Here is a 16,251-nt window from a genome sequence, read left to right as displayed (position 1 = left end):
CTATAATTAATATACACTCAAAAAAAATGACATTTGACAGATGTTTGTTCAAACTATGTATTTAAAATAAGCTGAAACTACACTACAAACTAAAAAAAAAATCTTGAGTTTTTTGGAACAACTTAATTGATTTATGTTCAATCCACTTAAATTTGTATAAAACTAATAATTTAACTTAATTCCTTTATGTTGTCTCAACACAAAGCAATTAAGTTAACATAACAAATTTAACTGGATTGAATGTGAAACAATTAAGTTGTCCCAAAAATATCTCAGTAATTTTGTTGTTTCAGCTCATTTTAAATAGGTTGATTGAACAAATAATTTTTCTAAATAATCTCTTACAGTGTAGTAGTCTTGAAAAAGTACTCAAAAAAAAAAAAAATCTTGTCTTGTGTTTAGCGGATCAAAGCCGTGGCGGCGCCGGTTAAAGGAGGCGCGAGCTCCCGTCCAAAGGAGTACAGCCTGAAGAACAGCGAGCTGCTTCACCCGCTGGACCCCAACGGCATCCACGCCTTCAGCAAACACACACACACCATCGTAGAAACTACTATGTGAGACTCTCTAAGAGAGACTGGTGTTATTTTTCCTCCTCTGTCCTCTCCTATGGGAGATCCTGCTTACCTGTGTCGCCCCCCTCCCTCTCTCTCTGCACTAGTGTGTTTTTACCAAATTATCTTATACTGATATATCTTTTTTGCCATGTAGGATTTGTATTCTGATTGTAATCACTGGTATTAGCATTAATGCTGATATTGTAATAACCTGATGTGAGCTTTAGCCATTTGAGGCGGTTTGTTTAATCTGTAGTGCTATGTTTTTTACATTTAACCACGTCCTGACCAGGTGCAACATGAGATTTACTGCTCGTATTGCTGCTTTATTATTTTTCATCATATCGAGCAGGGTTTTGGATGCTATGAGATCATTTTCTTAAAGTTCTGGTTCTGTCACTGACCACAGTGAAATGCTAATGGTCCAAAATTGTGTTTAGATGTACAGTTGAGGTGAGAATTATTAGAATTATTATTATTTTATATTTTACTGTTTAATATTAGGATTATTACTATTATTTGTTTAATGGAGATTTTTTTCCAGCACATTTCTAAACATGATAGTTTTAATAACTAATCTCTAATAACTGATTTATTTTATCTTTGCCATGATGACAGTAAATCATATTTTATTAGGCAGGTTAGGGTGTATTAGGCAAGTCATTGTATAATGATAGTTTGTTCTGTAGACTATTGAAAAAAAATACTGCTTAAGGGGGCTTATAATTTTGACCCTAAAATAGTAAAAAAAAAATACAACCTGCTTTTATTCTAGCCAAAATAAAACAAATAAGACTTTCTCCAGATAAAACAATTTTATAGGAAATACTGTGAAACATTCCTTGCTCTGTTAAACATCCTTTGCAGTGTAAAACTTTAAGACCCTTTTAAGACCACGAAGATAGAAATTTCAGACTTGTATGGGGCTAGACGCTTGGATTTTTTGACCCAGCAGAAAAAAAAGTGATATTTTTAACATTGTTAATGTTAAATAATGTGTCAAAACAAGCAGACGTTGGTTGTATACATACGTTTTTGTTCAACATAACTTTAAAAGAATGTTTGCACAACAGACTACAGTTATAATATTAGTTATACGTAGTTTTGTTAAAAGTTTTATTGAGATGTGTTGATGGTGATCGGATCTATGTTGGATCAATTGGGTAACTTTACATAAACAAAGGAAAATTAAGACCTGTTTAAAATTAATTAAGACTATTTCAGTGAATTTAAGACTTTTTAAGGCGTAAAATTGTGTTTAAGACTCTTTAGGACCCCGTAGACACCCTGATTTGGGAAATATTTGAAAAGAAACAAAAATCACATAAAGGCTACTAATTTTCACTTCAACTGTACATCAAAAAATTTTAAATTATGTTGTATGAAGAATGGGAACATTGCTTAAACAATCAGCAAATAAAACACTGTTTCCATCTCGTGTTTAAGAAAACAAAATCATCACTTCCTGCAAAAACGGCACAAATTACTAAGAGTTCCGTATATCAGTTTTTATGCCTCATTTCCACTGAGTTGTACCGTACAGTACGGTTCGGTATGGGTCACTTTTATCAGGCTTGTGTCTCCACTGCCAAGTGGTACCAATGGTACCCTTACCCTAAACTTACATTTAGACCTTATTTGGGTTCATAAACTATACAAAATATATAGAGTCAGTACAAACCTCTCATCTTCACAAGCACATGTAACGTTATCCTCTTGTTAGAAAGTAGTTTAAGTATTCCGAGTTCATAATAGTCCAAAAGGTGATGATAATAGTAAACATGGCAGTTTCGTCATCTTTTAGGTTGCTGAAAGAATCATTTGCTCCTTTTTATCTGAGCTTCCCTCTCACGTTTGTCCATTTCTGAAAGGATCGGATGTCAGAAGCACTTAATCACGTGCATGTCCTCATCATCAGCTCAAGTTCATTATTTCAAATCAGCAAGCGCACACAAATCTCCAGAGAAAAGGAAACCACCCTCACTTTTAGACGGCCTTGTAAAACAACAACAGGACATGCGGCAGATTCTGCTGCTCTTCTTCTTGGCTTTGTAGCTGTTTATCCAAACGACAAAAAGGTTTGTTTGAGCTCGAGGCGACCATGGCTCGTTATTATATGTATATATTATTACGGTGTAATGTCTCGCTGTGTATTTAAAAATGGCGCTTCCTTTATTTTCATTCTCTTGGCTTGTGCACGAGCTAGTGACGTATCTCTGTAAACCAATAGCGTTCAGCTGGGCGCCTTGCTCTGCCTTTTGGGACCCTTTTGTCATGCTAGGTATCCTTTGAAAAGGGTACCCAAAAAGTGGTATATATCGTTCGCTTTTTGGTACCTTTTGACATTGGAAACGGCCATAAAAGCTGTGCCGTACTGTACCACTCAGTGGAAACGAGGCACAACAAAATCTCATTGCTCCAAAAATCTTGCATGAATGAATGAATCTTGACATTCTGTAAGGACTTTTATCGTAGAAATCTTGTAGCGCCTGGTTGGGATTGAATTCATCAGCAGAGAGAGCGAGTTTTCGCTTGATTTTTTTAGGACAATACTTAACAGCAGCGAACTAAATGTGACATTTAGCGACATTATGACGTCCGTCAGTGCTTGTGGCAGTAAATCTTGTACGATGAGGTTCTTAAATGTTCTTTGTCTTGAAGAAAAATGAATGTACCTCCGCAGTGAGCGGACGCTGTGCACAGACATACACACTCACACTTATACTGTAAGACATAAGCATACTTTAACACTCTGTCCTTTCAGTCTGTCCTTGAACTATAGTGATAACTGCCATTGCACACACATGGAGCCACTTTAACACTGCAGGCAGCTGTGTTCGCTAAGTTTCAGTTGATGCACTAATATAAGCGTCATTCACTGTAAGACGATCCGAGAGCTGATGGTTATCAACACCACACAGAGCCGTTCGGCAGCACTTTATTAGCTGATCATGTACATCGGGGTCTAAAGAAGTCTGAATACCTACATTATTTTTTTTTTTTTATCTCTTTAAAGAAAAAGCTTCCCCTCTATAATAAATCTGTTGAAAAAGGAATCTAGTCAGGGAATTTGTACTTTTTTAAAAATAAAATACATTTACAGATAATATTTTAACTCATTTAGTATATTAAGAATTAATATGTTTAAAAAAAAAAAACAAATGCAATTTTAAATCAATGTGTATTCCCTTGGATTAAATTGTATTTTAGTTTAGTTTTTTTTTTTTTTTGGAAATTTGAAGTTTTTTATTTTAATTATTTATTTAGATTTTTGATTTCCAATTTAAGAAAATACATTTATTATCACATATGTATATATATGAGCAATATCACACTCGTAGCAGTGCGATGTGGCCTGGTGGGAGGCGAGCGTTGGCTCGAGGCCAAGTGCCTAAGTGTCCCACCAGTGATGATATACAGCCACATCGCACTGCTACGAGTGTGATATTGTTTTTATACAACAGTTTGATTGCATAATCGTGTATATAAAAAGAAAATCAAACACAGAGTGTCAAAAATCCTTTTGTACAAGGAACTACTTTCCCACGCCATTCTTTCACATCTGCAAATAACATCTGAACAGAAGAAACGGTTGCTCATTCACCAACAACGACACTTTAGAGCTAGTGTGTGAATGATTCTCTAGCGTAATACCTAGTGATGACAAAACAAGTTATTTTGCTCACATTTTAAAATTAAGGCCAAGTCTAAGGCTAAACGGCATGAAATGCCATCAGTCTACAGAGATTTCCCAGTATTTCTCTGTTGCAATCGGATCACAAAAATTAACCCCAAATAAAGCCAAAGCAAAGCAAACACTAGCAGATTACTATGGTATAAATACAGCACTACAACATACAAAATAGAGAGATTGACTTAGAATGTCACTTACCTGTTTTATAATGATTTGTTCAGCTGTAGGTAGAATTTTTTTGCTGAGTTTTTCCTCCCTTAAGGACTAATTAAGGTCTATGTCGCCATCTTGTGGCGAAATGTCAAGTCTCTTTGCTCTGCTCAATATGACAGACTGATGGCCGCCGACATGAAGAATCTTCAAAATTATAAATATTTAAAATAGGCACTATCCTTATTAATAAACTAAAAATTGTGTTGTCCAACTGCTGCAATATTTGTCAAACTCTAGTGAGTTTATTGATCTGCTGTCCTTCTGTGGACGGAGTAATGCACAAGGGTGAGGAGGCTGTAGGAGTGCTGTTATTGCAGAATATCGCATGGCTATCAGCCAATCAGGTTCGAGAACCAGACAGAACTGTTGTAAAAAAATTTAAAATATTTTTATATTTATTTTATATTGTTTTTTTATTTTTTTAATTTTATTTTATTTCTTTAAGAAAATACATTTATCAATCATATTAAAATTAATTTGGCACAGTAAACAGATACAGTTTTCCAAAAGAAAATTTTTATTTGAGAATTTTAAGTTTATTTGAAAAAAATACATTTAATTTCGTTTGTTTTAGTTTTGATTCAATGTGAATGCTGCTGAAATATGCATATATTGACTTTTATCATATTGTTTTCAATATGAATTTAGAGGGAAAGCTGACATGAACAAAACCTTGTGCTTCGATGGACCGTCTGTACAAAGAGTCGCATGATCAACGTCACTAATTTACTTACATTCGATTAGTGACCTACAAATAGCAAAGAATTGTGATGAATTTTAAATTGGATTTTGATTCCCACGCACTTCAGACTTGTGGAGCCCGCAGTAAATCGCATGATTCAGCACAGCCGAACCGCTCCACACCATAAAACCATCAGCTTTCAGAATGAACGCATGAAACCTGGCCTTTACGTCTTTGCACAGAGACACTGCCACTTCCCTCTCTGGTCTAAGAATGAGATTGTGCAATTGTCTCGAGCCTTAAATCCTCTAAATATTCCAGCTAATCACCAACAGCAAAGAACTGCCCCTAAAATATACCTCTGTGTTTTTTACCTTTGACTGCCCAATTCTCCATACACACCATCCCATCCCCTTCAGATCCTCTAGAATTATTTTAAACCTTAATGTCCTAATTCACCCAATCTTGAGCTAAACGTTCACTCAGCAAGTGTTTGCTCATTTGTAGTCTTTTCATTTATCTAAAGATTTGCCTTTTTGTATTTAACCATTTTATACTGTACCTAATGTGATTGGTCATTTGCCTATAATTTTCTGAATGTGTTCAGAAATTTATATTTAAATGTTGATTAGTTGTTCAGGCTAAATGCAACTTGCGGTGTGCAATATTTGTAAGCGACTGGCTTTGTCCATTTTTATATAATTTCAGCTGGAAAATACTGTAATATTATATGAAAACAAGAAATTCAAGATAAAACTTTTTCCATTCACATTTTTGCTGTAAAAGGTAACATGATTAAAAACAAACAAAAAAAATTATTGTAAACCAAAGTAGTTTTGTGACAGACACCATTTTAGATGCATATTGCATCTTTCAGACTAAATAAAATGTCCAATCTTGGGTGTGTGTTGTGTGAAGTCTGTTCAAAATTGTGTGGATATCTGATTCCTGATGTTCTATTATGGAGGCCGATGGTCGGGTTTCAATAGAAATGCTCCTTTTCATAATCTAATTTTAAAAACAACAACAGCAAGACCACCCAGCTGGCACAGGACATCAACATGACATCAGATTGTCATTGTACCCTAATGCCATGGGACGTTGCATTTTGTTTGAAAATGAAAATCGGGTTGACGTCAGAACCCAACGTCAGGCTAACGTCATTGTCCAACGTCGGGTAGACGTTGCATTTTGGTTACTTTCCAACACAACCTAAATACAACCAAATATCAACGTCTTCGTGATTGTAAATCATTGCGATCAATTCAACAAGTTTAAAGAAATACGAAGGAAAACACAACAAATATGAGTAAAATGAAACAAAACCAAAACAAATATAAGTAAAACGAACAAAAATAACACAACTAGCATATTATGTATTGGAAACAATTACCACAACTAGCATAATATAATACAATTGAGCAAGTCTGCCTTTTAATAGCGTGTTTACATTATAGGCCTACCTGAGGATTGCATAAGGGTTAAACGAACTACTGACTACATGCTTCTTGGACAGCTACCAAAAATATTAACAATTAAAATGGCATTTTTACCTTATTTACTCACCTGAGGCAGAGAAAGTTGCATATCTGAAGCCGCCTTTCCACTGCACACGACATTTGGACGCGACTGTCGGAATACTCCCCCTTGTCACCGCAGTCAAGTGAGCCACCACATGAGAACAACCGGTCAAGCTAGCCGCCTCATGTATTTTAATGCACTTCTGTTTGAGGAATTACGGTACAGAAGCTAGGGCAGCCAAAACCCTCACAAAGACATATATTTCAGTGGTTATTGGCTAAATGTGTCTGGTAAAAAGAAACAAATGCATTAATTAAAATCAAAAATGTACTTTTTAAAATAAATATGAAAATTTAGAACATTGAATATTTTATTGCAGAGTTTTGGAGTTTTGCAAAAGTCTGCCAAAATAATTTAACACTGATCGAATTCATGCTTTTTTCACTGATAATAATAATTTCTTTAGAGTTGACATGACATTTCTGCTAATTTACAAGGTAAAAACATGAAGTCTGCAAAAACACATCTGTTTTTTTTCTACTGCTATTGCTGAGAATTTGCTGCCATAGTTGACATGAAATATTCAATTAATTCTATTTCAGGATGAACTTGACTCAATTTCCATGCCAAAGTGATTGGCATGTACAGCTGAATATGGCAGGAAAATAAAGGCAAAGTCTGCAAGAATACATTACTGATCATTTCCTGCTTTTTCTACATGCACTAATAAAGTTTCTTCAGAGTTGACGAGACATTTTCAATAAATTCTAATTCAGGATGACCTTGACTCTTTCCATGGGAAATTTCATTGGCATTTACAGCTCAATTTGGCAGAAAAATGAAGATAAAGTTTGAAGAAGTACATTACATCACTGATCCTTTCTTGCCTTTTCTACTGCTATAACTAAAATTCCTTCAGAGTTGACATGAAATATTCAATAAATTCTCATTTAGGATGACCTTGACTCTTTACATACCAACTTTCATATAGAATTACAGCTGAATTTGGCAGAAAAATGAAGATAAAGTATGGAGAAGTACATTACATCGCTGATCATTTCTTGCTTTTTCTACTGCTATAACTAAAATTCCTTCAGAGTTGACATGAAATATTCAATAAATTCTCATTTAGGATGACCTTGACTCTTTACATACCAACTTTCATATAGAATTACAGCTGAATTTGGCAGAAAAATGAAGATAAAGTATGGAGAAGTACATTACATCGCTGATCATTTCTTGCTTTTTCTACTGCTATAACTAAAATTCCTTTAGAGTTGACATGAAATATTCAACAAATTCTCATTTAGGATGACCTTGACTCTTTACATACCAACTTTCATATAGAATTACAGCTGAATTTGGCAGAAAAATGAAGATAAAGTATGGAGAAGTACATTACATCGCTGATCATTTCTTGCTTTTTCTACTGCTATAACTAAAATTCCTTCAGAGTTGACATGAAATATTCAATAAATTCTCATTTAGGATGACCTTGACTCTTTACATACCAACTTTCATATAGAATTACAGCTGAATTTGGCAGAAAAATGAAGATAAAGTATGGAGAAGTACATTACATCGCTGATCATTTCTTGCTTTTTCTACTGCTATAACTAAAATTCCTTCAGAGTTGACATGAAATATTCAATAAATTCTCATTTAGGATGACCTTGACTCTTTACATACCAACTTTCATATAGAATTACAGCTGAATTTGGCAGAAAAATGAAGATAAAGTATGGAGAAGTACATTACATCGCTGATCATTTCTTGCTTTTTCTACTGCTATAACTAAAATTCCTTTAGAGTTGACATGAAATATTCAACAAATTCTCATTTAGGATGACCTTGACTCTTTACATACCAACTTTCATATAGAATTACTGCTGAATTTGGCAGAAAAATAAAGGCAAAGTCTGCAAGAATACATTACATCACTGATCATTTCTTGCCTTTTCTACTGCTATAACTAAAATTCCTTCAGAGTTGACATGAAATATTCAATAAATTCTCATTTAGGATGACCTTGACTCTTTACATACCAACTTTCATGTCGAATTACTGCTGAATAGAGCAGAAAAATGAAGGCAAAGTCTGCAAGATTACATTACATCACTGATCATTTCTTGCTTTTTCTACTGCTATAACTAAAATTCCTTCAGAGTTGACATGAAATATTCAATAAATTCTTATTTAGGAGGACACTGACTCTTTACATACCAACTTTCATATAGAATTACAGCTGAATTTGGCAGAAAAATGAAGATAAAGTATGGAGAAGTACATTACATCACTGATCATTTCTTGCTTTTTCTACTGCGATAACTAAAATTCCTTCTGAGTTGACATGAATTATTCAACAAATTCTCATTTAGGAGGACACTGACTCTTTACATACCAACTTTCATATAGAATTACTGCTGAATTTGGCAGAAAAATAAAGGCAAAGTCTGCAAAAAATTACATCACTGATCATTTCTTGCTTTTTCTACTGCGATAACTAAAATTCCGTCAGAGTTGACATGAAATATTCAACAAATTCTCATTTAGGAGGACACTGACTCTTTACATACCAACTTTCATATAGAATTACAGCTGAATTTGGCAGACAAATGAAGATAAAGTATGGAGAAGTACATTACATCACTGATCCTTTCTTGCTTTTTCTACTGCTATAACTAAAATTTCTTCACATAGAGTTGACATAAAATACTGTTTGTAATGAATTCTAATTCAGCATGACATTGACTTTTTGCATGCCAACTTTCATTGGCATTTACAGCTGAATTTGGCAAAGTAAAGTGTAAAGTCTGCAAAAGTGCATTTTATCACTGAACATCTCGTGCATTTCTACCTGTACTATTAACATTTTTTAGAGTTGACATGCAGTTTTCAATTAATTCTAATTCAGGATGACATTGACTCTTTCCATGGCATTTTTCTTTTGTTTAGATTTACATTTACAGCATTTACAGCTGAGTTTGGCAGAAGAATAAAGTATGCAAAAAAACATTATGCAGAGGGAAAAAAGATTTATCCAAAACCAATGTTAACCAACTTAAAATGCAAGTTCAGTCATTAGGCCAAAATCATTTACTATGAAGTGAAAAATCTATTATCTGAAGCTTGTGGAAATTCGCTTCGGAATGTTTTAATTTAAACAGTACACTGTAGACTGTAGCCAATATTCTTTTAGGCATATATGCACAATTTCCAGTGTTTTGAGTATAATGTTAAAAGTAATTTTTAAAAAATAAAAGTAATCACTTTTGCAAAATTAAATTTCTGAAACCAAATGTAATTTTTAGACAATAAATAAATCATATGTCAATGTACAGCCATATGTCTTATTTGAATCTAGACTATATAAAAGTAAATGTTATTGTAAGTGGTTTTTATTTTGTTAACGATATAGAAAAAAATATGAAAGATTCTTAATAATATTATAAAAAAGTAAATATCATTCATTCATTCATTCATCCATTTTACTTCGGCTTAGTCCCTGACTAATCAGGGGTCGCCACAGAAAGGAAATATCTTTCAATGTAAATTAGGTAGGCTAAGAAAAAAATAAACCAATGTAAGCAAATAAGCTATTAGTTTGCATAACATTTAATTGAAAAAATAAAATGATTGTAGACTAGGGCATTAGGTGGCGCAGTGGGTAGCATGATTATCTCACAGTAAGAAGGTCGCTGGTTCAAGCCTAGGCTGGCTCAGTTGGCATTTCTGTGTGGAGTTTGCATGTTCTCCCTGTGTTTTTGTGGGTTTCCTCTGGGTGCTCCAGTTTCCCCCACAAGTCCAAAGACATGCTATAGGGGAATTGGGTAAGCTAAATTGGCCGTAGTGTATGTGTGATTGGGTGTGTATGGGTATTTCCCAGTAATGGGTTGCAGCTGGAAGGGCATCCACTGCGTAAAACATGTGCTGGATAAGTTGGCGGTTCATTCCGCTGTGGCGACCCCGGATTAATAAAGGGACTAAGCCAAAAAGAAACTGAATGAAGAATATGAAATTAGGTGTGTTGTCATGTATTTTAAGATACTTTATATAAAATGTTTACCATAAACCCGTCTGAAACTTGAAATGGACAGAATCTTATTTTTAATACAGTATTTATCAAAAACATCATGTTAATGCCAAAGAAGAAAAAAAGTTATGTTATGATCAGTGATGCATGTTGGCAGTCAAGGTCATTCTGAAGAATAAATAGTTGAACAATTCTACAATTGCATACATTATCTTCATTTTTCTGCAAAATTGAGCGGTAATCCCAATGAACTTTGGCATAGATAGAGTCAAGGTCATCCTGAACTAGAAGTTCTTGAAAACTGCATGTCAACTCTAACAGAATTTTAATAGTACAGGTAGAAAAAAGCAGATGATCAGTGATGTTATGTATTCTTGCAGACTTTGCCTTCATTTTTCTGCCAAATTCAGCAGTAATTCTATATGAAAGTTGGTATGTAAAGAGCCAAGGTCATCCTAAATGAGAATTTGTTGAATATTTCATGTCAACTCAGAAGAAATTTTAGTTATAGCAGTAGAAAAAGCAAGAAATGATCAGTGATGTAATGTATTCTTGCAGACTTTGCCTTCATTTTTCTGCTCTATTCAGCTGCAATTCTATATGAAAGTTGGTATGTAAAGAGTCAGTGTCCTCCTAAATGAGAATTTGTTGAATATTTCATGTCAACTCAGAAGGAATTTTAGTTATAGCAGTAGAAAAAGCAAGAAATGATCAGTGATGTAATGTACTACTCCATACTTTATCTTAATTTTTCTGCCAAATTCAGCTGTAAATCACTAAGAATGTTGGCATGGAGAGAGTCAGGGGCATACTGAATTAGAATTGATTGGATTTTTTTTTTGTCAACTCTAACAGAATTTTAATAGTACAGGTATAAAAAGCAGAAGATGATCAGTGATGTAATGTACTTCTCCATACTTTAGCTTCATTTTTCTGCCAAATTCAGCTGTAATTCTATATGAAAGTTGGTATGTAAAGAGTCAAGGTCATCCTAAATGAGAATTTATTGAATATTTCATGTCAACTCAGAAGGAATTTTAGTTATCGCAGTAGAAAAAGCAAGAAATGATCAGCGATGTAATGTACTTCTCCATACTTTAGCTTCATTTTTCTGCCAAATTCAGCTGTAAATCACTAAGAATGTTGGCATGGAGAGAGTCAGGGGCATACTGAATTAGAATTGATTGGATTTTTTTTTTGTCAACTCTAACAGAATTTTAATAGTACAGGTATAAAAAGCAGAAGATGATCAGTGATGTAATGTACTTCTCCATACTTTAGCTTCATTTTTCTGCCAAATTCAGCTGTAATTCTATATGAAAGTTGGTATGTAAAGAGTCAAGGTCATCCTAAATGAGAATTTATTGAATATTTCATGTCAACTCAGAAGGAATTTTAGTTATCGCAGTAGAAAAAGCAAGAAATGATCAGCGATGTAATGTACTTCTCCATACTTTAGCTTCATTTTTCTGCTCTATTCAGCAGTAATTCTATATGAAAGTTGGTATGTAAAGAGTCAGTGTCCTCCTTAATGAGAATTTATTGAATATTTCATGTCAACTCTGAAGGAATTTTAGTTATAGCAGTAGAAAAGGCAAGAAATGATCAGTGATGTAATGTATTCTTGCAGACTTTGCCTTCATTTTTCTGCCAAATTCAGCTGTAATTCTATATGAAAGTTGGTATGTAAAGAGTCAAGGTCATCCTAAATGAGAATTTATTGAATATTTCATGTCAACTCTGAAGGAATTTTAGTTATAGCAGTAGAAAAGGCAAGAAAGGATCAGTGATGTAATGTACTTCTTCAAACTTTATCTTCATTTTTCTGCCAAATTGAGCTGTAAATGCCAATGAAATTTCCCATGGAAAGAGTCAAGGTCATCCTGAATTAGAATTTATTGAAAATGTCTCGTCAACTCTGAAGAAACTTTATTAGTGCATGTAGAAAAAGCAGGAAATGATCAGTAATGTATTCTTGCAGACTTTGCCTTTATTTTCCTGCCATATTCAGCTGTACATGCCAATCACTTTGGCATGGAAATTGAGTCAAGTTCGTCCTGAAATAGAATTAATTGAATATTTCATGTCAACTATGGCAGCAAATTCTCAGCAATAGCAGTAGAAAAAAAACAGATGTGTTTTTGCAGACTTCATGTTTTTACCTTGTAAATTAGCAGAAATGTCATGTCAACTCTAAAGAAATTATTATTATCAGTGAAAAAAGCATGAATTCGATCAGTGTTAAATTATTTTGGCAGACTTTTGCAAAACTCCAAAATTTTGCAATAAAATATTCAATGTTCTAAATTTTCATATTTATTTTAAAAAGTACATTTTTGATTTTAATTAATGCATTTGTTTCTTTTTACCAGACACATTTAGCCAATAACCACTGAAATATATGTCTTTGTGAGGGTTTTGGCTGCCCTAGCTTCTGTACCGTAATTGCTCAAACAGAAGTGCATTAAAATACATGAGGCGGCTAGCTTGACCGGTTGTTCTCATGTGGTGGCTCACTTGACTGCGGTCCCTTGTCGCACAGTATTTTCAGGTTTAACGTTCACCATGAGAGAGAAGCTGTTCTCGCAGTGTCCGAAATAAAGGAGTGCAATAGCAAGAGCCTTTATTCTCTCTGTGCGTTCACAGTGGCTGAATGAATGAATTAATGAATGAATGAATGAATGAATGAATGAATGAACGAACGAATGAATACTAGAAACTCATAGACTGCTAGAAACATTGGAGGGAATGTGGAGACAACATTAAAAATGTATATTTTTATTACTTACATTTTTGAATAGAAATGTTTTTTTAATGTAGACTTTTTCTAATTTAAAAAATAACCAAAAAAAAAAACTCGCGCACATCTCGCGCGCACGGACCTGCTGGAATACATCACATCCGGTCGGCCGGTCGCATACGGTCTATTCGCAGGAGTTCAAATATTTCAACGGATCTGCAGCTTAATTCGGATCCGAATTTTCCGCATACGGAGATGATCGCAACTCTACGCAGCTCCCTGACTACTCTCCATTGGAAATGAATGATTTCCGATCTGTCGCTTGTCGTGTGCAATGGAAAGGAGGCTTGATACCTGCGAATGCGATACAGGAAGACTTGATTCAAGATTCATTCAGACTGGATAACTGAACCTACTCGATACTGCAATCGTATCACTTCAGTTCACGAATGAATTAGAGCATATTCACGTTTATTATTCAAAACCTACTGATACAGTCTATTTGGAAAGCCGAGGCTCGTCGTTACTGATCAAGTCTGGGAGTTCATTCAAGATTAATTTTGACCTAATCAAATGATTCGTCTAGAATTCTGCAGAAGAAGTGAGTCGAGTTCACTAATTAATTCCCTTAAAATGAATCAAACAAATGATTCATGATGAATGGAACATCACTGCACTCTTTTTCACGGTGTATTGGAGCAAAACAATAATTGATTGCCATAAATAGTAAGCTAAACCTGAATTTAAAATACTCCATAAAAAATAAAATACACACTAAGATAAAGTTAATTAAACAATCCACCATTGCCAGCATTAATACTTATAAAATATTTGACTAATATCTTTTTTGGAGATGCTGTAACCTAAAACTAGAACTAACATGCTTAAATCTCCCTATGTATTTACAATAATCTCAGAATTAAATTAGTCAACACTGTGTCACGATCTATCATTGTTGGAGATCAAAATAGTGTCCTTATTCGACTTCAGCATGAAGCAGCTGTGCCTCCATCATCTCACAATCCCATTGACACTGCAGTTCATCTTAAATTCACACGCATGCATTAGACATCAGGTTTTCTCCACTCTGAATCCAGCCTTGGACTAAAATAGGAGCAGTGTCATGCGGCTCCAGAATCTGACAGAGCGGTGAGGTGTGGGACAGCTCATCTCCAGCCTGTGCCAACACTGTCTGCGCTATCAAAACCCTGAGCGCCGTCCTGACAGACACACAAGCTGGAACAACAAAAAGAGAAAGAAACACGCACACACACACACACACACACACATACACTCAAAAAACAACAGCAAATTTTTGCTGCTTGTTCGAACTAATGCTGGGTTCCACATGATTCCTTCAAGTTGTCTCAACACAAATCATTTACGTTAACTTAATAAATTTACAAATTTAAGTTGATTGAACATAAAACAATTAAGTTATCCCCCATAACCTCAAGAATTGTGTTGATTAAACAAGCAGCAGCAAAAAAATAAATAAATAAAAAATTTGGAGTGTGAAACAGCACAGTTCTGCAGATTTTTTTTTGGAGGGGGGAACAATTGTTTTGTTCAATCTACTTAAATTAGTTACATTAACTTAATGACACACAAGCTGGAACAACAGAGAGAGAAATACACACAGCCGGTGCATAAATACACAGTCGTTGTTTTTGTTTACTCCATGTAGTTCTGAGAGCGGAGTTGCATATTTTGATTTTCTCAGACACATCAAGGTAAGTGCATGAACGTCACTCTCACACACTTTACTCTGATGTTATAGGGGAATTACCAACCTACGTCACACTCAACGTCAACCGTGCATACCGGTTGCAAAAGACAAATAGCAAACATGTCAGTTTGTGCGGTAGGATGCCAAAATCGAAATGCCAAAACTTAAATTTTACTCGACAACATCTACCCACACTGCTTTTAATGCCAACCGCAGATGTCTTTGGCTAATAGCCATCAGAAGAGCTGAATGGAGTGAGGACCTAACTAAAAATGCTGGACTGAATCATACACATTACTCGTTTTTGATTGCAGCAATGATTTCAGCAAAAACAGTTCAATACGGTGAATTAAACTGTGGACACTGAATGCTTAGAATGAAATGTAATGTAAGTTCACATACCCTGTCATACAGGTGCAGTTTTCTGTCAGAATGCAGTTGTTTTGCTTCTTGATGATTACCCAGCCCTTGTATAGCTCCGTCTTCTTTCCTTGTCTTTGGCTAGGCAGAACCTCGGTTTTTAGCACTACAAAGTTTTGAATCTGATAATCATGGAACATTATTTCTTACACATGACCACACAGAACAACATTGTAGGCCTTTAGCCTCTCTTTGTAAAATCACTTGGAGTTTCAATGAGATAGTTATATATTTCGGGCTGGATGCTTGGCCATTTCGTCTTATCCGATATCCATCGGGAGGGTGATATTGCAAATGGACCTGTCAGACGAACGCCTCTCACTTTAACGTCAATTTTGCTGAATAACTGTGCTTATCACTGGGTGACAAGCTGTTATAATACACTGAAAGCATTATGTAAATAATATATATATATATATATATATATATATATATATATATATATATATATATATATAATATGTAATCAACATAACTTATCTCTAATACAACAACAAAGTCTGTACCACAGCGGATGTCATTCCCTCGCTTTTTTTTCTGCAACCTTGATGCACGGGCATCCTGAATGTTTACAAACCAGTAATTCTGATGTAAAACTGATGATCAACAGCAAAAATGACAAATTTTGCCTTTCCCAACAAGGAAAACCACCAACAATCAAGAAT

At 34.6% G+C, this 16,251-nt stretch overlaps 1 protein-coding gene across 2 annotated transcripts in view; it reads left to right on the top strand.

Annotated features, from left to right (window-relative positions):
- slc6a6a (solute carrier family 6 member 6a) overlaps positions 1-6,043 on the top strand; it is a 63,634-nt gene extending 57,591 nt beyond the window's left edge. For both annotated transcript variants that reach the window (XM_056464094.1, XM_056464095.1), the window contains one exon: positions 403-6,043. In XM_056464094.1, coding sequence (XP_056320069.1) covers positions 403-558 — 156 coding nt within the window. In that variant the 3' untranslated portion in view covers positions 559-6,043. The remainder of the gene's footprint in view (positions 1-402) is intronic.
- The last annotated feature ends 10,208 nt before the right edge of the window (positions 6,044-16,251 follow it).

This window comes from Danio aesculapii, chromosome 8 (genome assembly GCF_903798145.1).
Source record: "Danio aesculapii chromosome 8, fDanAes4.1, whole genome shotgun sequence".
Lineage (NCBI taxonomy): Eukaryota > Metazoa > Chordata > Actinopteri > Cypriniformes > Danionidae > Danio > Danio aesculapii.
Note: the sequence above shows the minus strand (reverse complement) of the source record. Positions and strands in the feature narration are given on the sequence as shown.